The sequence below is a fragment of the Eutrigla gurnardus genome (assembly GCF_963514095.1).
Source record: "Eutrigla gurnardus genome assembly, chromosome: 3".
NCBI lineage: Eukaryota > Metazoa > Chordata > Actinopteri > Perciformes > Triglidae > Eutrigla > Eutrigla gurnardus.
In genome coordinates, this window is record NC_139917.1 from 14,035,883 (window position 1) to 14,060,135 (window position 24,253).

The window sequence follows — 24,253 nt, forward strand, 5'->3', positions numbered from 1 at the left end:
CAATCCTGTTTGGGTGTGATCTCTCACCGTCCTCTCTTCACTTCTCAGTGTCAATGCTTTCATGCTTAGACTATTTGCGTTCTGTTCTGTTCAGTTCACCGCAGGTGTGCCTCATGTATTTTGCTGGCTAAGAAACCCTTCCTTGTACTCACAAGGATGTGGAAAGTAAATATGAGTGTTTTCCGCATGCTTGCCATGTCTTCATATCTAGTTAGAGCCTGGCTCAGAATTCACTGTGGTTAATTGTTTACCCATTAACTCAACCATCTTCATCAAATGTGCCCTGCCATGGCTCAGTTTAGTGTAGACAGATGTTGAGTGAGATGAATGTGACTGACTAGTGCTCTGCTTCTGACACTGAAGACTGTAAATGTATAGATCTGTGATACTGGGAGGTCTGTGCATACATCAGTGCTGTATGAATGGATCTGGATTGTCAATCTCTCTCACACATAATGTATGCATATGTGTGAAGAACAGTCAGATACGCCGCTGCTAGAAACAGGTTTTTCTCTCGTGGAACGTTTGGTCTTTACACATGGAGCATCTTGCAGCCATCGGGCTTGAGCCCTGGTTAGCCTGTGCTTCAAAACAGCTGCAGGAGGGGAGATGACGATGACTTGTATTTTACTTTACTCCAAATCTGATGGCATATTTGTGTAAAGCAGCAACAGAGCAGGTTTTGGTTGGTTTTGTGAGCTGGTTTGTGAATTATTAACATATTGGTGGTGCTCTTGATTAGTTAAAGAAAACATTTCAGCACTATGTGATATCTTTTCCTTGTGAATGGGCAGTTCAGGGGGGAATGAATGAACAACTTTATTTACTTTTTTCTCCTGGATTAAAAATAGTATAGGAGCCCCTGCCTCACATGTACGTGTCCTGCGATACATCCTGAACGAAGGCCTGTTGTGTTGGAGCTGCGTGGTGGAAGTGTCTCCTGGCACCGATCCTAAAGTAACACCTCAGCAGGACGCACACTAAGGGAGACGCACACGCCCGCTGCCGACCCCTCACCTCTCTGCTATTAATACCGAGTCTGTACGTGTTTATCTTCCTGTGTGTGCATGTGAGTTCAGCCGCAATGTTTTTGTGTGTGTGTTTTGGGACAGGACATGGGTCAAGACGTGGAGTCGCACTTTCAGGAAGTGTTGGCGGCTCTGGAGCAGAGCGCAGAGGAGGGCGTCAGAGGGGATGGGGGAGCGCTGAGGAGGCGTCTTAAGCAGCTGTACAACAAGATCGTCACCGACACAGACTCAGGTAGGAGCCCCGTCAGAAGGAAAGACAGTGTTGAGTTTCTCTGAGAAGCAGCTGCCCTGTCTTTGGCATAATACAACCCATTGGTGTAGCTAAAGATCAGTGAAGGAAACCACAAGAACCACAGTCGCATTGGCTTATGTAACAGAACGGAGTGGAAAAAGGAAAAGAAACCAGACGAGTCGGATGAAGTTGTCGCAGTCCTGAGATTAACAGATGAAAATATTCTAAACCACAAAACGTATCTGCATTATTTGCTGCATTATTATATATTTCTTTTAGATTCTTATAATTGGTTGCATTAATATGCATCCACTTCAGTTGTAAAGGGAGGATAAGTGACATGGATTGTGTGGGTGGATATATTGGACGTGAGTCTTCTTTGTTTGGGGCCTGTTTTCGAGTTCTTTTTATCGCCGACCCTTAAGACTAAGTCCGCCACTCATCTGCCAATAGTCATTTATTTCTAAACGGCTGCCTTTTTAAGTCAAGGTCTGCCACTAAAGTCTTTTGAGCTACTCTCATTCACTACTTCTCTCCCTTCTGTCTTCTGTCTGGCTTCCTACGTCAACCACAATGGAAATCCCCCTTAGGGCTTTATTGTGTTATCCTGACTTTTCCCTATATGTAAGCACTCCCTGCCCTGGTTGAGCTGCTGTTTGTTGTTATGAATAAAATCTAATCAAATCAATCCGTCAGCGAAATCACGAAAGTACGTTCGGCACGCTCCCAAACACACTTAACAAGGTGCGTGACTGTAATCTGGCCACACTGCTGGCTTCACGAGCCCTTGGCGTCTTTTGTACGTACAGAGCAGCAGTAACCATTTACTTGATGGTTAGATAATAATAAAGGTTCTGTGCAGAGAGAGTACTGACAGCTGCTGAATCAGAGCTGTTCAAGCACACTGTCGGTGATGGACATGTTTTCTGTGTCCGCTGGATCGAATGTGTGACCTTGCTCCTATTTAGCGGTTTCCTCCATGGCTGAAATCAGTCGAGGCAGTTGTACAGTTGTCTGTATTTTTCTAACTTTGCGGATATCTATTTCCATGACTCTTATCGTGTCAGCGAGCCATGTGATGAACCTGCTCGCCCCTCATCGCTGCTATGTGATTGAAGACCAGACAGCGGTGTTCACAGAGAGGAAGGTGTGGGGGAGGTTTTGAGTGTCATTGTGACAGTTTTGGTCCTCTTCCTGTGTGTGTGTGTGTGTGTGTGTGTGTGTGTGTGCACTGCAGAGCTGTTGTCCGGCGGACAACTGTGTGACTGTCCTCTTCCTAACCCAGAGATGAGCTTCCACTTGTGGACGGAGGATCTGGATATCTGTGAGTAGCAGAAACTGGAATTATTCTTGAAACAGAACTCAATATGATGAAATAAAGGAGAATTCTTTTGTAATCACAGACAAAGAGCATCCAATAATCATACATACATAAATCCTTTTATAAATGAACGTTTATTCCCCAGCCGTAGCCCCATTAGCAGATTAGCACAAATTAAATCCAGTGTAGGCGCTGCGTTTCCCAAGCCTGAGGGGCGGCCCACAGTCTCAGTCTTTGAAAACCCCTGCTCTCGAGTTTATCAGAGCTGGCCTCACTTAATGTAACAAACTGATTTAACCCTAACGGATGTAAATTGAATCAGCGGGACTGGGAAACTGACTGTGTCTGGGACATTTACAGTATGGTCTTTATCCTCTCAGTACAGTAAAGGTGTAAACCATCGTACTCAGCTAAACAGTGCACTCTGTGAACGCTCTGAGAACGACACGCAATTTCTGAATGAGGAAGATCTGTCACCGTCCTGCATTACATCGTCAATGAGATACAGTACTAGAACAGAGTTTTCTGTAAATGAAGCCCAGTGATGATGATTACCTACGTAGTGTACGCAGCGCTGCATATGACGCAGCACATGCTGACGGATCACAAGGCAGGCGCTGGCCAAATGCTTGTGAAAGGAGTTCTCAGACGACCCAGAGCTTCCTTTCATGCACATGAATTATAGTTCTTTCCCAGAAGAAGAGCGGGCACATGTACCCCCGCAGCTCCGTAACCAAAACGCCACACAAAGCAGGAAATCAAGCCTGTGACGTGTTTATGCCGAGGCTTAAGTGTGCATGGGAAGCGGGCGTGTAAATGATGAATGATGAAATGTCGACAGGGCGAGTGCTGGCCAAGTGGTTGCGGTCCAGCTCTTTGTCGGAGCAGTTCTCCCTCAGCCAGGAGCAGGAGGACTTTGAGCTGGGGGAGTCGCCCAACGACCCGACGCCGTCCGCTCGCTTCTCGGTCTTGTCCAACGACAGCGGCATCGAAAGGGACCTGCCCCCCGGCGCTGATCCCTCCCTGTCGTCATCTCTGGAAAGCGAAAGGTACATCTAGTGCCTGTTAGTTTACATTTAGGTAGATGGCCACTGCCTGTTTCCTGTGTTTTACCTTTAGAGCTATTGTTTTCCATTTAAATCACGTGAAATTAGACACTTGAAAAGAAGTTGAAATAAAGTTTGATGTCCGTTCAGAGAAGCGTCTTTTGCTGAACTTTTGGTTTTCGAGCATCACGTCATTTTGAAATGCTGAGGACTTGGAGTATCGTTGTAAACCTTCTCCTTTTCCCAGTGAGCAAGAGTCGGGGAGGCTGTCGCGGCGTGGAGGCATCAAGATGAAGCCGTCTGTAAAGGAGAGTATGGTGCTGATGCAGGACACCCTGGAGGAGCACGCAAGCCTCGCTGGAGGAGGAGGAGGAGGAGGAAATGGAGGTAGGGGAGGAAGAAGAGTGGCGACGCTGCAGAGGCGGGCAGGAAGCAGCGCAATGCAGAACCCCTTCCCCAAGCAGCAGAGACACTTTACTGCCCGGATAGTTGCCATGGGAGACGACAGGGTACTGGGTCGCCTGGCCAAGGCCTACTACTTCTTCAGGTGAGGAACTCCATCTCTGATGAAGCTTCTTTGCCAACAGATGGAGATTTGAGTGCGACTGAGCTGATGGAATATGTTTCTCTCAGAGTAACTGTCAAGCCCTGAATAAACGATACAATAATGGAAGCCTTATTCTCACAACATACGCTGGGTTTCCCCTCTTAAAAAGATGATATGAGATTTTGGAGCAACTCACATAATAAAGAGGAAATATAATTTCTCCTGAAACACAACTAACTTTACACTATAAAAGTATATACTGTGCTATAGAATATTTTAGCATGATAACATTGGCTTGTTATGTTGAATATATGTTCTTGATTATAGTTAATGTATTACTTTTTGAGTACTTGTTAGCCTTACTATGAATGTATGGTGAAAATTATTTCTGTCGCCTTAATAGGAAACTAGATGTGGCATGTTCACATCTAGTTTCACATCTAAAATAACAACAAAAAAACAAAAGATAAATGGCACAAATTTCTCTTTGTATTATTATTTATGCTCCATTCTCTCCATATCAGGTTTGGCATGCTAAACTTTTTAAAAACATTTTAGTGCTTTTTTCTTTTCTTTATTTATTACAGAAAACCAAGACAGGGAATAAAGTAAAACAACGATGAAATATCGATAAAAACAGCCACGGTGGAGATGAAGTATGAAAACGTTCATATGCTAAATGATAAGGATAATACTATATGGAAAAATAAGATAGAACAAAACATTTTTTAAATAAAAACAAAAGAAAAAAGATGTTTTGTTTTTGAAGAGATTTAAAGTAATTGGCAAATTATACAAGAATATAAATTATATCAAAATAAGTTGATCAGTTAATGAACAATAAAACAAATAAATGATGTTTTAGGAACTAAGCTGTTTAGTGCTCAGTCGAGCTGCTTCTCACGAATCTTTGGCTTGTCTTTGCAGGAAAAGGGAAGCACGCAGACTTTACCTTACAATGAAAGTAAACCTCCAGTTTTACTACATCCCTGTCTGCAGGCCTACGACTCCCAACTCCTCTATCAAGGTAAGGCTGCTTCCTCTTGTCAACAGTCTGTTATTGTGTGAAGGCCAACACACCTCTAGAGATAAGAACCGTTAGAATGCCCAATCACAATGTTGTCACTACCACCTGGAAATGCTTCTACTTGTTCCTTTTTTCTAGGAAAACCTCCACCAATCCAAGGAAAACCTCTGCACTCTGGGCTCCTACTTGAGCATGGTGGACCCGTGGTACAACACTAACATCAAGGGTTTAGGCTGCATGATCCCCAAACTGGCCAAGATGGTATGATCCACTTTCAAACAATGTAAAGGAAAATGTCTTTTTTTCTTCTTCACAGCAGGCCTATGTATGTTATATGAAGCCCCTCGTTATCGCTAACCTTTTCTCCTCCGCTGTGTTGTCGTTTAGACACTGAGAACTGTTGTCTGCACAGTGGAAGCACAGGAAGTTACATAACATCTTTTACAGCAAGGAAAGTAAATGTGAATTTCATCGAAACCACAGTTACAGTGAGCTGAATTCACACTGACTCTGGCGTGCCTCAAACAGGAAATACAATATATATATTTCTTTAGAAGAGAAAAAAATACAATTTAAAAAACTGGCGATTTACTCACTCAAGCCGATATATTCGTCCAATCTGTGTTTTTGTCAGTAATTCCTGCACTCTCCCCTCTTTCCCTGAAATCCTCAACCACAAACTTCACTCTGGGCAAATAAGCACGCACTGTTGTCGTACGTGACAAGCAGCTGACCTTTTCACTGACTCGCTATATTCACTCGCTGCGACCAAAAAGGAGTTTGTGGTTCCGACCTCATGCAGGCAGGAAGGTTCATATGACTGTGACTTTCGTCTTCTCTAGCAACAGATGAGCCCAGGGAGGCAAAAAGAGCCCTTTGTGTCTGATGTCATTTCCTACTACGTCCGTACCGGCCAGCAGCCAGTCTACTTCACCATCTACTTTGTTAAGGTAGTGTGATCCCTCTTTCTGTGTCATTTATTTGTTTCTGAGGGTTAAAAGCACAGCGCGCTCTCCGACCTGAAACACCTACTGAGCTCAACAGCTTTACGCCAAAAAGTTAATACGGTATGTCATTTTTAAAATGGCTTGCTTTCTATTAGATCACATTCACCAACGAGAAAAAGGCACCTGTGGAAGATGTGTTTGTTACTCATCTAGGAATGGAGTTCCCTGAGTTCAGACACATCTCAGCGTCGGTTCGAGGTGAATTGGGTTCAAGTATATTTTATTAATATTCACACACACCTGCCTGCCGATATGTGTGCACAGCCAACATGCCCGTCTCTCAAACAGATAAACAGAAAAAGAGCTCAGTGGAGGTGGGCGGCGCTGTTGTCTCCTTGAACTACAGAAAGGTACGTTGATTTTTAAAAATCTATAATCTGAATGGTGAAAACTTGCCATATGGATTCTGTTCATTCGATCAAACATTTAGCGGAGTCCACTCCACTGAATCACCTTTCTAGTTTCCTCATCAGACGACAGCCTTGGGAGCTTCACTGTAGCCACACACGTCATCAGAAATATCAGATGGTGTTGTGTGTGAGCTAGATGTGTGTGTGAGTGCAAAACCCTTCACACCTGCATGCTTTTGTTTTTGTGTCCAGGTGACATTAAGTGGCCGAGATGTCGACAAAGGAATCTCAGTCAGGACGTCAGGCGCTCAGGTCAACGCTATTCCCTCCAACGAAGCAGAAGGTAAAGTATTATCTCAAACACTCGCAGCCCACTGACTGTTTATTTATTTAATTCTTATTCTCATGCTCCCTATTTCTCTCTGCCTCCTTCTCATAGATCTGAACTGTTTGACGATGACACTGAATGAATCTCCAACAAAGACTAAAAACAGCATAGTGGTGAGTCTAGTCAGTATAAATCTAGGTTCATCCATCACCCTCACAAAGATTATCTACACAACAATAAATCCTCTCGTTTTGAAATTCTCAGAAGTCAAAGATTCGTTCCAGCAACATAAAGATTCGCAATTCGGAGAGTCGACTCTTAACCGTCACACTGGACAGAGATTGTGGCCGGACCTACAGGGATGTGCAAAGGTGAGACCATTTTTACACAAAACAAAAACAAAGCACTAGCAGAACAAAGAGATCTGTTAATCAATTACGGTCTCTTTAGGGTTCCAGCAATGGTGGCTTTTAAAGTGGAAACCTGCAGTGTGTGTTTGAAACTGCTCCATCAGGATTGATTTGTTTCACTTTCTCAATTGGATTTTCTGGACATTTAGAATCAGTAGCAAATAAGACCTTTTGGTCTCGGTGGATCATGGACCCAGCTTTCTGTGCAACCCAGACCGATGACTCTTATTTTGTGTTGCAGCATCGAGATCTCCCCGTGTGTTGATCCCGGATACTGCGTCCAGAAATCCATGAGGTCCAAATTCAATTTGGGAGAGGACAAAGACGCCGGACTGAGCAAATACATGAGCAAAGGACTCCCTCTACCAATCAACACATTTGCTGGCATCATCACTTGACACTGTGGAGTATCCACGCAGAGACGCTTGAGAGTGAAGACCGCTCACGCTGTTGTTTTGTTTTGTTTTTGGGGGGGGGGGGGGGGTGCTAATGGTTGTTCCAGACACATGAAAAGTCCCACTGAGCTGCTCCTGAAAACCAGATGTTTCAGACCTTTTAGTTGGCCTGTCTGGAAGTTGTGTTCCACAGCAGGGTTTTGCTGAACCCCGAACAGTGTTCCTACTGCTGTACTTATGTTGAGACAGTAAATCAATACTTGGATTGCCAAAGAACAAAAGTGCCTTTGACAATAAAGAGACGGGCAGGGAAATAAGTAAGCTTAGGTATGTACCTGTATGAATGAAAGACTTCAAGAATCCTGATAGTTGGATCACTAATCATGTGACATCAAAAGAACTCAGCATGCAATCTGTAAAATCAGATTTTGAAGGGTTGATTGTAACAGTTCCTCCACATCGTAGACACACTACAGCTCACTGCCTTTTTGACAAACACACACACACACATACAGTTCACACAACATGATGCAGACTGACCTGGGCTGTCAGTGACATTAGTGCAGCATGTTGAGAGACTGGTACGTGACAGCTGACAGTTGAGTGCCGTCTTAATCAGTCGAATAACTGGCTGTTCCCGTAACTGGAGCAAAAAGGCAAGTTGTTAGCACTCTGGAAAGTTTCTCGAAGCACACTTTGTTCTGTGCAGTGCCGTGTTAGAGCCTCATGTCGGGAAGTAACGCAGAACAGTAGCAGCTTTTGTGATTTACCACTGTCTACTGGCCAGATGCAAGCTTCTCTTATTGTAGAAGACGGAATATTTTCGTACATGCCAGTAATTATCTGAAATGTATCAGCCTTGAGGTGTGAAAATCACCTCTGACCCCATCAACTCACTGCAGCATGTTTGATGATGCATAAAAGTGCAGGGTTTCTGTTTCAATGACTAAAAGAACTGTGTAATGCTTGTAATATGACTACGTGTCATTACTGTACACGTTGTAAATGTGAGAAAGATAAAGAGGTCGCTTTTTGCCAGAGAATTATTTGATTCCATACAAAGAATGGGCTCATTTTTTGATGCAGCCCCGAAGGTATGATGATCCCAGGCAGTAAAGGTCAACAGCCTCAGGAAGTAGAAGTGATGCTTTACTGGGTGCCTCACATGAAGTCATGTGAAGTTGTGCATGTGTGTGTGCGCGTGCGTGTGTGTGTGTGTGTGTGTGTGTGTGTGTGTGTGTGTGTGTGTGTGTGTGTGTGTGTGTGTGTGTGTGTGTGTGTGTGTGTGTGTGTGTGTGTGTGTGTGTGTGTGTGTGTGTGTGTGTGTGTGTGTGTGTGTGCGTGTGTGTGTGTGTGTGTGTGTGTGTGTGTGCGCTGGCCTGGCAGGGTAAAATCATGATTTTGAAATTCATGATACGTTTTGCACATTATTTTTCATCTCATGCCATATATATAAAGAGGACGCCATTCAAATACAAAATTGTATTTTGTACACACGTGATTTTGTTTTGTAAAACAGTGTTTGTGTTTTATAATAAATGTGGTAAAAATCTGTTTGTCTGTTTTTAAAATAAGCAACGACTTTCTTAAGCTGCATAAAACGAGACAGTGGTTTTGATAATAGGTTGACTGTGGAGTGAACGCTCCCGTGCTGTAGGTGCGTCGAGCGGCCACCAGAGAGCGCCATGTAGCTACTACGCGACGAGCTTGAGCGCAGGGAGAACACGGGCAGACGCACACCGACCGACACCTGCCAGCCGCTGGTGGGGGGCCGCTGGAACATCTCGCTCCGCCTCTACAGGTTGATGTCTGACTGGCGATGACTCAATGACACACAGCAGCACCGAACCGAGACCCTGAGAGACCCGCTGGTAGTTCTCCCTCGCTGTTTCCCGGCCGCCGTCTGCAAACGCACAGAGTCGAGCAGCTGCAGGACCGATGGAGAAGAAGCAGGGATCTTCTCATCAGTACGGTTCACTGGAGCGCACTGAATGGAGCAGAGACGCCAACAAACCAGGTACACACACACACACACACACACACACACACACACACACACACACACACACACACACACACACACACGCCTTCAGTGCATTTATAGTGACCTCAATCTGATCCTGCACTGTTTTATTTTATAAAACAATCCATATAAATCACCGAGGCATTCATTGAAGACTTCATAGGTTTGTCTTCTGTCTTGTCCCACTAGAAGGAAGACGTGGACCTGTCTGCGTTATATTATATAGTTTCTACCAATCATTGTGTTTTTCTAATCGGCAGCTCTGCAAAAGCCAATAATCCACAGGTGTTTGTTCTCCTAGTGTGTGTGTGTGTGTGTGTGTGTGTGTGTGTGTGTGTGTGTGTGTGTGTGTGTGTGTGTGTGTGTGTGTGTGTGTGTGTGTGTGTGTGTGTGTGTGTGTGTGTGTGTGTGTGTGTGTGTGTGTGTGTGTGTGTGTGTGTGTGTGTGTCCCTCTCTATTTGAATAAGAGAAAGATGAGGTACTCGGGGACCTGCACCCTCAAATGATGAATATCTGTGTTGGGGACTTGGCAGGACAGTCAGCGTTTGATAGTCTGAAATCAGTGTCCCTCAGTCATAATGTTTCCTCTAAAGGCTAATATGTGATTTATTTGACGATAAGCCATAATTGATCGCAATTAATCACTTGGAAAATAATTTGAAAGCATGTCCATCACAGGGTCTTTTTTTGTTGTCCAAAACCCCCAAAGACATTTAAATCAGAGAGAAGCAGCAGATCCTCACATTTGGAAGCTGGAATAAGACAACGTTTGACTTTTTTTTTTTTGCTCATGAAAACGATGTGGTCACGGTTCTTTGGTCTTACTCACACGTCAATTATGAATGAAGCGGGGAAGCTGTTAGAATGGAGAATCTCCTCCTTCCCGTTTTCCGCCTCCTTCTCCTCGTCCCTCCTCCTGTCTCCTCCACCTCGGCCCCTCGCTCTCTAATCTGGCTGATCTGTCTGTCTGTATGGTGTTCGGTGTAAAGCGAAATTGTGACAGCCGAGGAGAAGACTTTAAACCGAGCTCATGATTGTAATTCACGTCTCCGGGGGCTTCCGATAAAGGGGGGGGGTGAAACAAGGAGAAGCAAACAGAAGGGGAGAAAGGGTAAAGGAGGTGTAGTGATGAGTCATGATTGCTCAGTGGCAGAATCACCTGTCCTCGAGAGCCTCTGCAGCAGAACATGTTGTCTGAATACACCAAACAACCCTCTTCAGTACATTTCCAGCTCTCAGTCCAGTTATTCAGCCGGCTGCGAGGGAATCCCCAGTCCTTATCAGTGAGGCTTCTGTGTCTTTTTGGCAGGAAAACAAGCGGCGAATGAACCGTAATGCGTATCTGCTTTCGGGCTTGTGGCTGAGATGACGTGGCAACAGATCCTGTTTGCATTTTGAAGCACAGCATTTCATCTCTTCTGAGAATGGAGCAAATGGTGAAATGTGCACAGTCCACTTACCCTGGACTTCCACGAGTCCAATCTAAAAGAGACAGCAGACATGTACTTGTCTTGCTGACTCGTCACAGCAGAGAAGCGCAGGTGTGACGAGCATTAATGAGGCCTCCCCTCCAGCTATTATTGCAATGCAATGCAGCAATTGATAGTTATCTGTTTCAATCAGCCTATGCTTGACAGGAAAGAATGTGTGCTGTGAAAAGTTCATTCCTTGAGGTTAAAAAATCAGGTACAGTTCAAGGCTAATTTATTGGCGTTGTACAACAGAAAATACACAAAACAATGTGGAGGGTGGAAGATGAATGTAGGAGTCTCGGAGCCTGAGGAAAGAAGCTGTTCTTTGCCAGATAGCAGCAGGGTGAACAGGCGGCGGTTGGGTTGGTTTTATCTTTTAATATCCTTTGGGCTCTCCGTAGGCACCTCTTGTCACCAATATCGCCGATGGTAGATTAGGACCAATGATGTTGTGGGCAGTTTTAATCACCCAATGGAGAGCTCTGCTGTTTTGGACTGTGCACATCACATGCCCGTTTGTGAAGTGCGTTAGTGTGCGTCTCTTCCTGCCTTCATCTAAAGTCAATCAGCTCCTTGGGTTTACTGATGTTGAGCAGTAGGTCGTTTTTCTCTGAGCACCACTCTGCCACCTCATCGATGACGCTAGTGTCATTAGCAAACTTCCCAACAGAGATCTCTTGAAGTCGGGGGTTGCAGTCGAGGTTGTACAGCGTGAACAGGAGTGGGCTGAGCACATGGCCCTGGGGGGCTCCGTGTTCTACACCAGAGTGGTGGAAGAGTGGCTGCCGATCTGAACTGCCTGGGTTCTGTTTCTGAGAAAGACAAATAACCAGTTGCAGAGTGAGGCACTGGAGTGCTAAGTTTACCAAGTGTGCAGGGGCTCAGTGGAGACGGCATCCTTTGTGGATCGGTTGTCTCTGTAAGCAGACTGGCGAGGGTCCGGGTTGGCTGGGGTCGTATGATGTGCTGGAGAGGCAGTTTCTCAAAGCACTCCTTCAGAATGGGGGTGAGTCCCACAGGGCGGCAGTTGTTTCAGCCGGACACTGCAGACTCTAGGTACAGGGAGGATAGTGGCTTTCTTGAAGCAGGTGGGAAAGGGTCAGTGATGACATCAGTTGGCACACGTTCTTAGTACACAACCACGGATGTTCTCAGGCCCGGCAGCTTTACTCAAAGGGTTTTTATTTCACTCTAACTGTACATAGTGACAATGGCAGGTAAGTAACACAGAATATTGGTATGTGAGAAACAAACGATTGGGCAGTTAGCCTAGTTTAGCATAAAGGAGCATTCCAGAGTGAGCCAGGCTAGGTATTTCCTCCTGCGTCTGGTCGGCTTATGCTAAGCTATGCTAAACTATTTACAATCAGTGATATTGTATACCTTTGCTTATGCTAAGATATGCTAAGCTATCTATTTTTATATTTTAGCTTATGCTAAGCTAAATTACCTTTTGGCTACAGCTCCATAGGGTACAGACATGAGAATGGTTTTGAGCTTCACTTTTAACATCAACTGTGCAGTAAAATAAAAATATCCTATTTCCCTCAACATCAAACTATTCCTTTAAAATGAGAAAGAAGCCACAAAATGATTATTCATGGTAATTTGTCTCCAGAAAGTGAATCAAATTCCAGTTTTCTTACGTTGTAGGGATAAATAATGCTTTAATTTAGTGTCTTCAATAAAGGAGGTGGATTTGCTGCTTTATGAAGCAATGCATTTTAATTAAGACTTGTTCAGCACACGTGGGGAGGTGTGGATAGTTCCACGTACGTCTGTGTTATAATTTTAACCTCATTAACGGTTGAATTCTCGCTGCAGCACTCCGCTCCGTGCTTTCTCCTCTGAGATGTCAAGGTCGCGTTGACGCCACATTGACGTCAGCCACATTTGTCATAGTAACGGAGAGTGTCTTTACAGATGTATGTTTCTACTTTAGGAACCATCTTTTTTTTTGTATACGTCGCACAATGCAGACTGCCTTTGCCCAAACAGAGCTTTAATGCCAGCAGGCATTAAAGCGAGCGTGCCATAATAACCGGCTGTTATCAGCGAGCGTGGATAATGGTTCCCATGTTGCTTTTCACACTAACCTGAAGTCATAAAGTCCCACTTTGAATAATTATGATCCACTATTCTGCTTTCTTTCATGCCGGTGCAGTGGACTTGTCTTCACAGCACTTTGAACCCAGTCAGCGCTGCCTCCCCCGGGGCTTAATGTGACTAGAATAGAGAGCTACTAAGTAATGGTGTGCACATATAAAGAGGATTTAAGGGCCGCAGGAGGAGTCTGGCAGTGGTGGTATTTCTTATCTGCCTGGTTATGTTCAGCCTGGCCCCCACGTTGTGCAGCTCTCTGCAGGGTAGGGGGACTAATCCAGGACCGGGACCGGGAGTCTTTTGGACTGCCACTACACCTGCCTTTAAGAAGGTCAGACTATGTTGGGGGTAAATTCAACCTTGTGTATGTATCCCAGTGAAATGTGTCATATGCTGGTGGCTTTGATTATATAGCAGCCGTTGCTCAGCCTGTATAGAAGCTACACTGTGAAACGCTTTGATGTCGGACTCATTATAAAGTATTACGGAGCTGTTTGGAGCGAGCCCACACACAGCTATACGTTCAGCAAACACCGTGCAACTTGCTGTCATTTGCTTTTTTTAAGGTTGATTTGTTTTATTAAGTTGTCTTCATGAAATGTCTGTTGATAGGATATAGTTAAAGGATATACAGCAAGTGCGTGGCGTGGCGTGGCAGGATTATTTCTATTTATTTATTGCTTGAAAGCAGAGCTGCTGGGTGTGAGGGAGAATATTGCTAGAGGGGGATAATGATTATTAACCGCTCTGTTGTTTCAATGAACACGCTGAAGGTAATTGATGATTATATGATTACCTGAATGACTTATTCGCTTACTTAATGATGTCTAATTCACCTGCCATGCACATGCTGTATATAATAAAGATGCCCAGACACAGAAGAAACAATTATTATGAGGGACAAAAGGCTTTAACTGTTATATGAGATAGAATAACAGCACTTAGACAAGTTAAGATAATAATTAGATTAATGTCAGTTGGCTACTTGATTTTTTGACCAATCATCTCTTTAGATTCCGCCTGTGGTGATTACACTATGATGGCTTGCTATCTCTCTACAGCAGACAAAGGCAGCGTAGTCGGTAGTTGAGGGAGGTTCATTTCCTGTGCTGACCCACCACGCTGGGTTTGTGCACTTCATTAGTGTGTGTGTGTGTGTGTGTGTGTGTGTGTGTGTGTGTGTGTGTGTGTGTGTGTGTGTGTGTGTGTGTGTGTGTGTGTGTGTGTGTGTGTGTGTGTGTGTGTGTGTGTGTGTGTGTGTGTGTGTGTGTGTGTGTGTGTGTGTGTGCGTGTGTGCGTGCGCCACTAAAACATGGTAATTTGGCCTTGATGACCTGCTGCGTCAGTTTCAAAGTACATCTGCTGCATCTGGTTAGTTTAAAATGCATATTCATGTGCAGTGTTTGTTCTGCAGTGTCATATTGGAAATTGGATAAGTTTAAAAAAACAGTTCCTTCGTGTGTGTCACCCTGTCTCTGTACAGTATTTGTCATTTTAAGAATTCTGCTGAATAAGAATCTGAATACACCGCAGATGTTGCATATCGGTCCACCACACGTCTCAGCAGTACTAAAAGCTGTCCTCTCTCTCTCTCTCTCTCTCTCTCTCTCTCTCTCTCTCTCTCTCTCTGTCCCTCAGAGGACGACGTGGTGTCCATGGCGGACTCCACCATCACCGTGGACGACATCGAGGGGGAACTTTTTAAGATCGAGAGGATCCGGGACGTCCTGGTCAGGCGGGAGTCGGAGCTCAGATACATGTGAGTGGCTCAACGACGCCAACACGTCGTCATGTGATTGCTGGAGACCAAACAGATTCACAGTCGAGGGGTGAAAGCATTATCAGGGTTAATGCTGGTCTGATCTCAGTGCAGAAAGTAGGGTGAATGTCATCCATGTGCCTGGATGACTTTCACGTTGGAGACAGGAGTTTGAATCCCGTCACAGAACTGCTTTTTATGTAAGTAAGTGAACCTATTGATTTCACCATCAATTCATGTATTGGTGATGCAGGATTAAAGTCTCGAGGAGTCATCATCTGCGTATTATGAATGTCTCCGCAAAATTTACAATTTTGTGATTGGTCTGGCCTGTAAAAATACACCTGAATAAATGAATGATTCAGTTTGTTATTCAGTCACAAAAGTGCATCGATACCTTGCCAAGCCAGAACAAGTATGTATGCATCTTAATGCTTTTTCCCCACCAAAAGCAGTTTAAATCATGTTTCCATTCAAGAGCACACCTTGGTACACTCTTGAAACACATCTCCGAGCAGCTCTGCCCTCGATTGTCTCCCCATCACACCCCGAGCTAAAGGCGTTACCTTTTCTCCCGCTAAGCAGGTTAATGCATGGATATTTATTCATGTACTCCTCTGAAAGATAGGCAGCGAAGCTGCTCAGACGGTGGGGGGGACGTGAAGAGTGTCGTGTATGGGGTAGCAAGCAAGAGTCAAGCAGAGAAAATGGGAGAATGAGAGACAGGAGGAGGAGGAGGAGGAGGAGGAGGAGGAGAGGACGGACGGACGGACGGACAGACGGACATCGAGAGTCACTATTCAGAGCACCTTCTTTCCTCCCAGTGGTCCACAAGGAAACAAATGATAGGTTGTGTTTTCCTCCGGTACGCTAAAGTGAAATGTGTCATTTGTATTCCAGACCTCATGGCCGTTTCTCTACCTACACATCTGTGGAGAGCGTCTGACACGAGGCCCGGTGGCGAGGCTCTCGATCTGCTCACGCTGATGAATGTGTGCGAGTAAGCGTGCCTGTAGGATGTGTGTTTTCGGGGTCACGTCAGGGTCGGTCAGACGAGGAAGGCACAGAGTGTCAGCGAAGGAGTGACAGCTATGTGGCTCGGAGACGCTGCAGGGATTTCTCCTCGGAGAAGATTGTGAAATATACGATCAATACCAAGCTTTCTCTGTTTGAATTTCATTTCCCCACACAGTGCAGTTGTGAATCCACCAACATGTGCAGTACTTACACTGGCGTTTGTGTCTGTTTCTTCTGTCACGCCTGTGCAGGATGGATGACATTCAGCTGTGCAAAGAGATCACTAGACTGAAGAAGGAGCTGCAGAAATTGGTGTCCATACCAGGTAGGAGTCCTCTGGATGTGGACAGGTATCTAAGTTTATGGCATCCAAATGATCGTGGTCATTTCTCGTGTTTCTGTAAGATCACGTTGCAATTTTTCCCATTTAAAGTGGTTCTTTTTGGGTGGGATGGAGTTTTTTCTTATCTGAATCAGGGGTCCAAGGACAGAGGGGTCATGCACTGTACAGATTTTAATGCCCCTTGAAGCAAATGTGTGATTTGTGATGGGGCTGTATAAATAACACAGCTGCAGGAGAGCAGTATTGAACTTCTCATCTGAATCCCACCAAGAAAACGGAGGCTCACATTTGCTGTAACATAAATTGATTCCTCCTGAAATGGCTTGTTGAATGCCTCGTTACATTTGTAGTAAAGCAGGTAATCCGGGGAAACCACAACATGACTCTTGTGCTGCAGATAACGACAAATCCACCGAGGACCGGCTGAAGGAAGAAGAACTGCTGCAGCAGATCCACAAGCTGGTCGAGACCCGAGACTTCCTGGTGGACGATGTGGAGTTTGAGCGTCTCAGGTGGGCTTCTGCCTCTATGGTCTCATTACAGCCTGGTAGGAGTCCTTCGGTCGTGTCTCACCATAGGCTGTGGATGAATAATTAACAGTGAGGGAAAGAGAGAAGCCTCCAGATAGAGACGCAGTGCACATTATATGACTGATAAAGTCTCCCAGAAAAGTCTGGTATTTCATGCAGGGGAGCACAAATCTGTGATGACGTCATGAGTATCGTTCATGAACAATCTGGTAATGACTGAAAGGTCTCGGATTGAAGCGTGGCTTGTAATCACTGACGCTGTCGTATCCCTCCGTACGCTCGCTTCCCACAAAGCCGCTCCATGACAACACTGGAACATTTCCCCGAAGTGCAGCGCCGTGAGAGAGTGCACAGCAGAGAGCCGTTTCAATTAAACATGTGTCAGCGTGCGTCAGTCAGACTGCCGGCGGTTAAAGAAATCAACAGGCTGCATCCATTTCCTCCACCGTCCAGGACGTCTGCTGTTAATCCTTCCCCACACTTTGCTTTTGTTTTGTGTTTCCTCATGCTGACATGTCAAACATTTAATGTGAGCTATTGGTAGGTTAACTCTACTTTTTCCCTTTTTTTTACTGGGCAGAGGCATTATTTTTGCATGTACGTACGACATGTACGTTCATAGATTTAGCATAATCGTCCACCCGGAGAATGATCTGATTAGATCAGCGGGTCAAAGGTCACCGTGACCTCACGTCCATCCCATTCTGAATTTCTCAGGAAGGCCCACCTGAGCACAAGGATGAACTGATTACAATTTGGTCATTGTGACCTTTGTTTTTGTCCATACCTCAAGAATTCAATATACATTTAGTAGTATAGAAACTACACTCGAGATACAAAAACATGCTGAGAATGTTGATCTCATCTAAAACTCCCTGCATTGACGGAGAAGAGTCTGCCAGATTTATTGGAGAGTAAATCTAATCTTTTTTAACAGAAACAAATACATTATACAGTGCAGACGTGTTTCATCTCCACTTTAGTGGAATCCATCATCCATCACTACTACAACAGACCCATTACACCGATCACGAAACCAAACCAGACACGCTGAACACACTGTCATCCATTCTGGATGATCCTGAGCATCCTCTCCTCCCCCTCCAGGGCAGCCAGCAGAGCTCGCTCTCTAACCCACTGATTCAGCTTCGCTGTCATCGGGGGCCATGCGGGAAATCCTTCCTGCCCAGAGCAGTAGAACACCTCACCTCTGTCTAACAGAGCACTCTCCGCTGTACGCTTCTTGTTCTGCCTTTCCTCTAACCTGAACACTTGTTGTTAATCATGCATTATGCTGTCAATGATCATGTGAACACACTTGTTTTAGTGTTCTGACCGTTATGGGTTGAATTTAGCAAGACGTTTAGCTAATATACAGGCTGTGTTTATGAAATGTCAACATTACTGTGGTGTGGGTTTTGTGGGAAGTTCAAGACTCAGATCATTATCATTATCAGATATCATTCATGATTCACTCTCTCTCTCTCTCTCTCTCTCTCTCTCTCTCTCTCTCTCTCTTTCTCTCTCTCTTTCTCTTTCTCTCTCTTTCTCTTTCTCTCTCTCTCTCTCTCTCTCTCTTTCTCTCTCTCTCTCTCTCTTTCTCTTTCTCTCTCTCTTTCTCTCTCTCTTTCTCTCTCTCTCTCTCTTTCTCTTTCTCTCTCTCTCTCTCTCTCTCTCTCTCTCTCTCTCTCTCGCTCTCTCTCTCTCTCTCTCTAGCCTCACCAGCTGACTTTGATCTACTCAGTTACACTATCCCTACTGTATATTGTATGCAGTACGTTATACAATTTAAATATTCTATACTGTAGTTGTTGTAGTCTGGTACATTTATAGTAGGCAAGGCAAGGCAAGGCAACTTTATTTGTATAGCACATTTCATACACAAGGCAGACTCAAAGTGCTTCACATCATACAACAAAGTGAACAAAAATAGAAGAATTAAAAGAAATTAAAGGCAAAATTAAAAATGAATTACAGAAAGAACAGGAGAATAAAAACATATTTGCAATAATTAAAAACAGTGCAGACATTAAAAGATTTAGCAGAAAGCTATGGTGAACATAAAAGTTTTCAGTCTAGTTTTAAAAGTAGTCAGAGTTTTTATGCTATACATATTATATATGATAGGTTAATTGGTGACTCTAAATTGCCCATAGGTGTGAATGGTTGTCTGTCTCTACATGTCGGCCCTGTGATAGACTGGCGTCCTGTCCAGGGTGTACCCTGCCTTCAACCAATGACAGCTGGGATCGGCTCCAGCCCCCCCGCGACCCTGAATACAGGATAAGCGGTAGAAAATGGATGGATGGATGGATATATATATATATCTGTAGATTTACTGTACATTTACTGCTGTTTGGATAAACGATATGTCTGTCTGTCTGATAGATTGACAGCAGGTGTAAAGTAGAGACCATATTTGACATATATTGGATTTCCATCCATTTTGGCCAACGTCTTATATATTCATGTGTTTCTGTGAATATCCATCTTTCTCAATTTTCTACAGGGAGAAAGAAGAAGATAAAGAAATGGCAGATTTTCTGAAGTCCAAATTCCCAAGACGCATGAAGAAGAAAGGTATGTAAGCATGAAGGGAGCTGCTGCCACTTATCAACAAGTCACAGCAAAGTTTTAGGATCCGAGGAGGGAAATGAGCAGCGCCAAATGATTTTCATTGTTCCAAATGTCTCTGCTCGTTCAAAGCGTTTCCCTCCTGAGGGATTAGAGGATGAAGCGTCACACGTCGACTGATTCAGCATAAAATAGTCTTTGCTTTGAGCCTGAAAAACAAGATGTCTGTCCGTGTTGTGCTGTAGTAGACAAAGTTCTACACACATAATACAATACATCACCACAGCATTTCATCTTTTCCTCACCGTATGATTTCTCTGAGCTTCAGGTGTACCAACCAGACGGGCGCCGTCCAGGGCTCAGCAGACCTCTTCTCCCTTCGCCAAGACGGGCCTCACCCTGCTGAAGGAGTGCTGCGGCTTCACCTGCTCCATCATGTAGACCGGGGGCCCCGCTGCAGATCCGACACAGGGGCCACAACCCAACGTTGGCCACTCAGCAAGAGTCAATATTTCCAATTTCAGCTTTTCAGTCCAAGAAAAGACTCCGAAGCACGGATGGAGTTGAGAATTCCCCCGAGGGAGGGCGAAGGATGTTGCAAAGATCATGTGGTGTTTTTTATTTCATGCCAAGACCTGTTGGATCTGTTTGTCTCTTTGAATGGATTTCATAGTCAGGTTTTCTTTTCATCCTGTGTCTGCTCTCCGCGTCTCTCATCCCACTCCTGTTTACATTTCTACTCCCGTTGCTCGTCGCTGCTCGGCTTCCAACAGCAACAGCCAACCCGTGGTATTTATTTCTCTTTTTCAAGTCAAGCGTAGCATCAGTCAGGCATGCATTGTGTACACGCTAATTGGGTTCAACTACCATAACACCTCCAAGTTTAATATTTGAAGACTCCACTGAGCTGCGATGGCCGTAATCTCCTCATTTAAAATAAAGTGGCTGTTTGGCAGGAGTCAGCGGGTCAGTTTAGACACACGGCTGGCACTCGGCGTTCAGGAGAGACCGATAATGAAGCTGGCGTTAATCAGGAGCTCTGTCAGGAGGAAGTTGCCTGTTATTTGTCTCTAAATGGACATGACCTTTTGAAAAGTGGTGGTTTGTGAAGGAAAAAAACGGATGTCTCATTGCACTCCCTTTCCCTTTATTAAGAGTACCTTCACATGAACTAAAGTCACAAAGAGAAGACACATTGAAGAACATCACATAAAACAAACCTTTTGTTTTTGGTCACATTTTTTGTCATTGTTGGTGAGTATTCAGCTGATAGTACAGCACTGATGAATTGACACATGCAGCATCGATGTGTCCTGGAAATCCTGGAAGACAGTTGATCAATTTTCCATTCATTGAAAACACATGAAAATGAAAGAAAAGCGAAATGTCCTGGAAAACGAATCAACACTCTTCTATTTTCCTTTAGCTGAGAATAAACGTTATCTATCAGTGTTTCCCAAAACAACCTTCCTATCTCAAAGAGTTAAGTGATGTTCAGGGTCCTGTTAACGTTCAGATGGATGGTGGTTTATTTTGGTAATGCAGTACATGCAGGTTGGATGATGAATAATGTGAATTTGGTAAGCATGTTTGAGTTGACGTGCTTTCTAGCTTGTTTTGCCTGAATCTGTAGGTGTGTTTGCATTATTCTAGGATCAATTTGGTATCATTATTATTCATTAATCTGCACCCCTTTTAAATCAGACTTCCACACAGAGAAACATATTAGTTTATAGTAAGATCTCTGTCTGTCTTCCCAGCTGGAGCCTCACAGAAAACGATGCTCTCTAGAAGAGAGTGGCAACTCTGCATCTCAACGTTATGTATTTGTCAGCACCTCATATTTGACTATAGCCTGAATATTTACCTATAGAAGGAGTGTGAACGGCTCTTGAATGGCCGGCGGCACATCGGTTACATTGAGCACAGAGGACGTAGTGACCAATCACACTACGGAGCACATCTGTGTTGCCAAGAAGAATAGTCACCATAGCAACCTTGTATACCCCATATCTTTACAATGAGACAACGAGGGAGGTTGTATAGGCCGGAGAGACGAGACCTCACAGATGTGACAGAAGCAAACACTCGATGGCTGTTATGGGCTACCTAATGAACGGGGACAGAATAATGCTGCTGTTGTAATTTGGGTGATTTTCGGATTTTCGCCTGCTTGGGACTGCCAAACATGTATCATAATTGAGCCTCTGACTCCCTTTTGCACTCTATTAGATAACAACCGCTTGGAGATGAAATAAACACAAGGGAAGGTAGACATATCGGAGATGCACAGTTTTCCTATTAGACGATAATCATTATAGATCATAGATTTGTCAGCGAATGTGTTGTTTCTCATCCCCCCCAACTAGTCCTGGGGATGGATGCGCGGATGCAGCTGTCTCTCTTGTTATATCACTGGATCTTTTGAAATTCAGTCTCGTCTCTGTCATCGAGGCTTCGGGTCACATATCACCCAGCAACCATGTCTGTGCTGTCATGATGGTTCACGGGGGAATTAGATGTTTGCCAATACTGTTGGAATATCAGGCGTGGTAGAAAAACAAAAAGGGTTTCTTCTTGTTATGTGTGTGTAAGTAATATGAGAGAGGGTGTTTACCCTGAAGGGGAAATGTGTCTCATAATATTCAGTATTATACAGTGTGAACCATTTTGCCAAAACAGAACTATTTTAACTGATAAAATATCTTGGAAACACAATATCTATCATCTGAGGCAACATATTCTCTCCCCAGCGTGTCAAACCCAGCAGCTTGATCACGGCTACTAAGCTTCAAACCACGGTTCTCCCTTTTCAAGTCTGTTCCCACGGTGGAGCAGCACAGTGAATAAATGAAGCGGAGACCTTCATCTAATCAGTAATTATGTTTTTGTGTGGGGACTTTGAGTGTTTGACACGTTTTCTGTTCTTCCGCGTTCACATTTAGACATAAAACCAGCTGTTCACACCAGCTGGAGGGTGTGTTAACGTCCCATAGCGGTGTTCGGCATGACGATCCGAGAATGTTTTTGAGGAAAGAGAGAGAGAGAGAGAGAGAGTGTGGGTGGCAGCAAAGTTAGGGGGGTCTTATCTTCAGTGTGAGTCATCCTTAGTGAAAACACTGAGTTCCCACAAGGGCAGCTCTCAGTGAAAGCTATATGTGAAAAGGGCACGGCTGTCATTCACGCACCACATCCTGTAGCCCGTCTGCACAGCACAGTGTGTATAAGAAGAGGTAGCACATTTGTGTGTGTGTGTGTGTGTGTGTGTGTGTGTGTATATGTGTGTGTGTGTGTGTGTGTGTGTGTGTGTGTGTGTATATGTGTGTGTATATGTGTGTGTATATGTGTGTGTGTGTGTGTGTGTGTGTGTCTGTCTGTGTGTGTGTGTGTCTGTGTGTGTGTGTGAGAAATAAATAAGCGAGAAAGAAAATATGTGAGCGTATGCTTACCTGTGCTTGCCTAGGAACAGGAGGGTGATAACGAGAGGTACAGTATCTGTCAATGCTTTGTTACTATGGTTACTGTGATTTGATGGCATACTCTCACTTCTTGTTTCATTCGGTCTTGCCATGTATTAACCTCCACGGAATTCTGATGCAAGGCTGCATGTTGTAAAAGCATAATGACTTGTTTTTATAATGTTCAGGGTACAGACTTCTTAAATGTTCTCAGCTGAAGATGCAAATGTAATAAATCCAATTGTATCTCAAGATTCATTGTTATTATTACAAACTTTAAATGAATCATCATTCAGATCAATCATCCTGATCATCTTAGTGCATGTGAACGTGCCCCATAAGCTAGCTCACAGCCGCCGCTCAGCCGGAGCCATGTTGACACCCGATGAGAAGCAATAGAAAGGCTCTCAATATCATTTATGACCAAATACCCACACATCAATGGGGTCCCTTTTCCACTGCTCATGCATAGCATTGTTTGTTATTTGCCAGGCAGCAACCTCCAGTTCTGAGAAGTGGAGCCCACGCTGAAGTGCCTAAAACTTGCTTTCTCTCTCTTGGCCATCAGGGGGCGACTCCTCTGGTTAAAAATAGGGTCCCATTGTATGTCTATGAGAAAATAACTCTACTTCTACAATTCTACGATTTGTCACAATTTGTGCTAATGTGACAGTTTGTTGGGTTTATGTGGGCTTTACAGTTATGTTGACTCAGTCTTGTTGATAATTGTGAATAAACAAACATACATACATTCCTGTGGACATAGGAACCAACTGTTCATACTTTGCCTGATACTGAGGATCAGTAAAGTTGAGAGAAATCAAGACCTCTGCTTCTGTGTTCGTCTCTCCAACCAGAGATCCACTGTAGATGAGGGGCTCAGAAATATCCCTAATTTCAATCCTTCTAATCTCTTACAGCATCAGAATGTTAACGTTGTCATTGTGAGCCAGCTAGCGTGGTGACATTAGCATTCAAACCAAACCACTGCTGTGCTTAAACCTAACGGAGCTGCTAGCTTGGTTGTCGACTCATTTTTATAATGCAACCGTTGAATTAAAATCGATGACAATTCTCATTTCTTAAAGGAATATTTGGGAATTTAGGGAATATTCCCTTTCTTGCTGAACGTTACATGAGAAGATCAACATCGCTCCCATAGCTGTCAGTTAAATAGGAAGCTATAGAGCATGAAGCTTGAAAGCAGGGGAAACAGCCCGGCTCTCTCCTTGGTCCAAAAATACACCCATAACACCTCTAAAGCATACTAATTAACATGACAA

At 44.3% G+C, this 24,253-nt stretch overlaps 2 protein-coding genes across 5 annotated transcripts in view; both read left to right on the forward strand.

Moving 5' to 3' along the window:
• The window catches only part of pik3r6 (phosphoinositide-3-kinase regulatory subunit 6), a 75,249-nt gene that overhangs the window by 14,749 nt on the left and 36,247 nt on the right, over positions 1 to 24,253 (forward strand). For 2 of the 4 annotated variants that reach the window (XM_084002789.1, XM_084002787.1), the window contains exons 9-21: positions 1,113 to 1,260; positions 2,498 to 2,584; positions 3,423 to 3,630; positions 3,875 to 4,174; positions 5,102 to 5,201; positions 5,340 to 5,462; positions 6,044 to 6,151; positions 6,304 to 6,406; positions 6,497 to 6,558; positions 6,811 to 6,901; positions 6,998 to 7,059; positions 7,151 to 7,257; positions 7,538 to 9,243. In XM_084002789.1, the coding sequence (XP_083858915.1) occupies positions 1,113 to 1,260; positions 2,498 to 2,584; positions 3,423 to 3,630; positions 3,875 to 4,174; positions 5,102 to 5,201; positions 5,340 to 5,462; positions 6,044 to 6,151; positions 6,304 to 6,406; positions 6,497 to 6,558; positions 6,811 to 6,901; positions 6,998 to 7,059; positions 7,151 to 7,257; positions 7,538 to 7,694 (1,656 nt within the window). In that variant the 3' untranslated portion in view covers positions 7,695 to 9,243. Of the gene's footprint in view, positions 1 to 1,112; positions 1,261 to 2,497; positions 2,585 to 3,422; positions 3,631 to 3,874; positions 4,175 to 5,101; positions 5,202 to 5,339; positions 5,463 to 6,043; positions 6,152 to 6,303; positions 6,407 to 6,496; positions 6,559 to 6,810; positions 6,902 to 6,997; positions 7,060 to 7,150; positions 7,258 to 7,537; positions 9,244 to 24,253 lie in introns of those variants that run through there. The other 2 variants (XM_084002788.1, XM_084002790.1) reach the window with 2 other exon arrangements.
• On the forward strand, positions 9,483 to 23,415 carry pik3r6a (phosphoinositide-3-kinase, regulatory subunit 6a). The gene is made up of 6 exons (XM_084005549.1): positions 9,483 to 9,708; positions 14,928 to 15,048; positions 16,317 to 16,390; positions 16,806 to 16,920; positions 19,448 to 19,518; positions 19,841 to 23,415. The coding sequence occupies exons 1-6, from the start codon at positions 9,630 to 9,632 to the stop codon at positions 19,951 to 19,953; spliced, it is 573 nt and encodes a 190-aa protein (XP_083861675.1). The 5' UTR covers positions 9,483 to 9,629; the 3' UTR covers positions 19,954 to 23,415.

Excerpts from the sequence above, each read along its gene's own strand:
- pik3r6a (XM_084005549.1), top strand. The coding sequence starts at position 9,630 with ATGGAGAAGAAGCAGGGATCTTCTCATCAGTACGGTTCACTGGAGCGC. Across the intron at positions 9,709-14,927 it reads CAGAGACGCCAACAAACCAG|AGGACGACGTGGTGTCCATG; the intron begins GTACACACACAC and ends TCTGTCCCTCAG. Across the intron at positions 16,391-16,805 it reads GAAATTGGTGTCCATACCAG|ATAACGACAAATCCACCGAG; the intron begins GTAGGAGTCCTC and ends CTTGTGCTGCAG.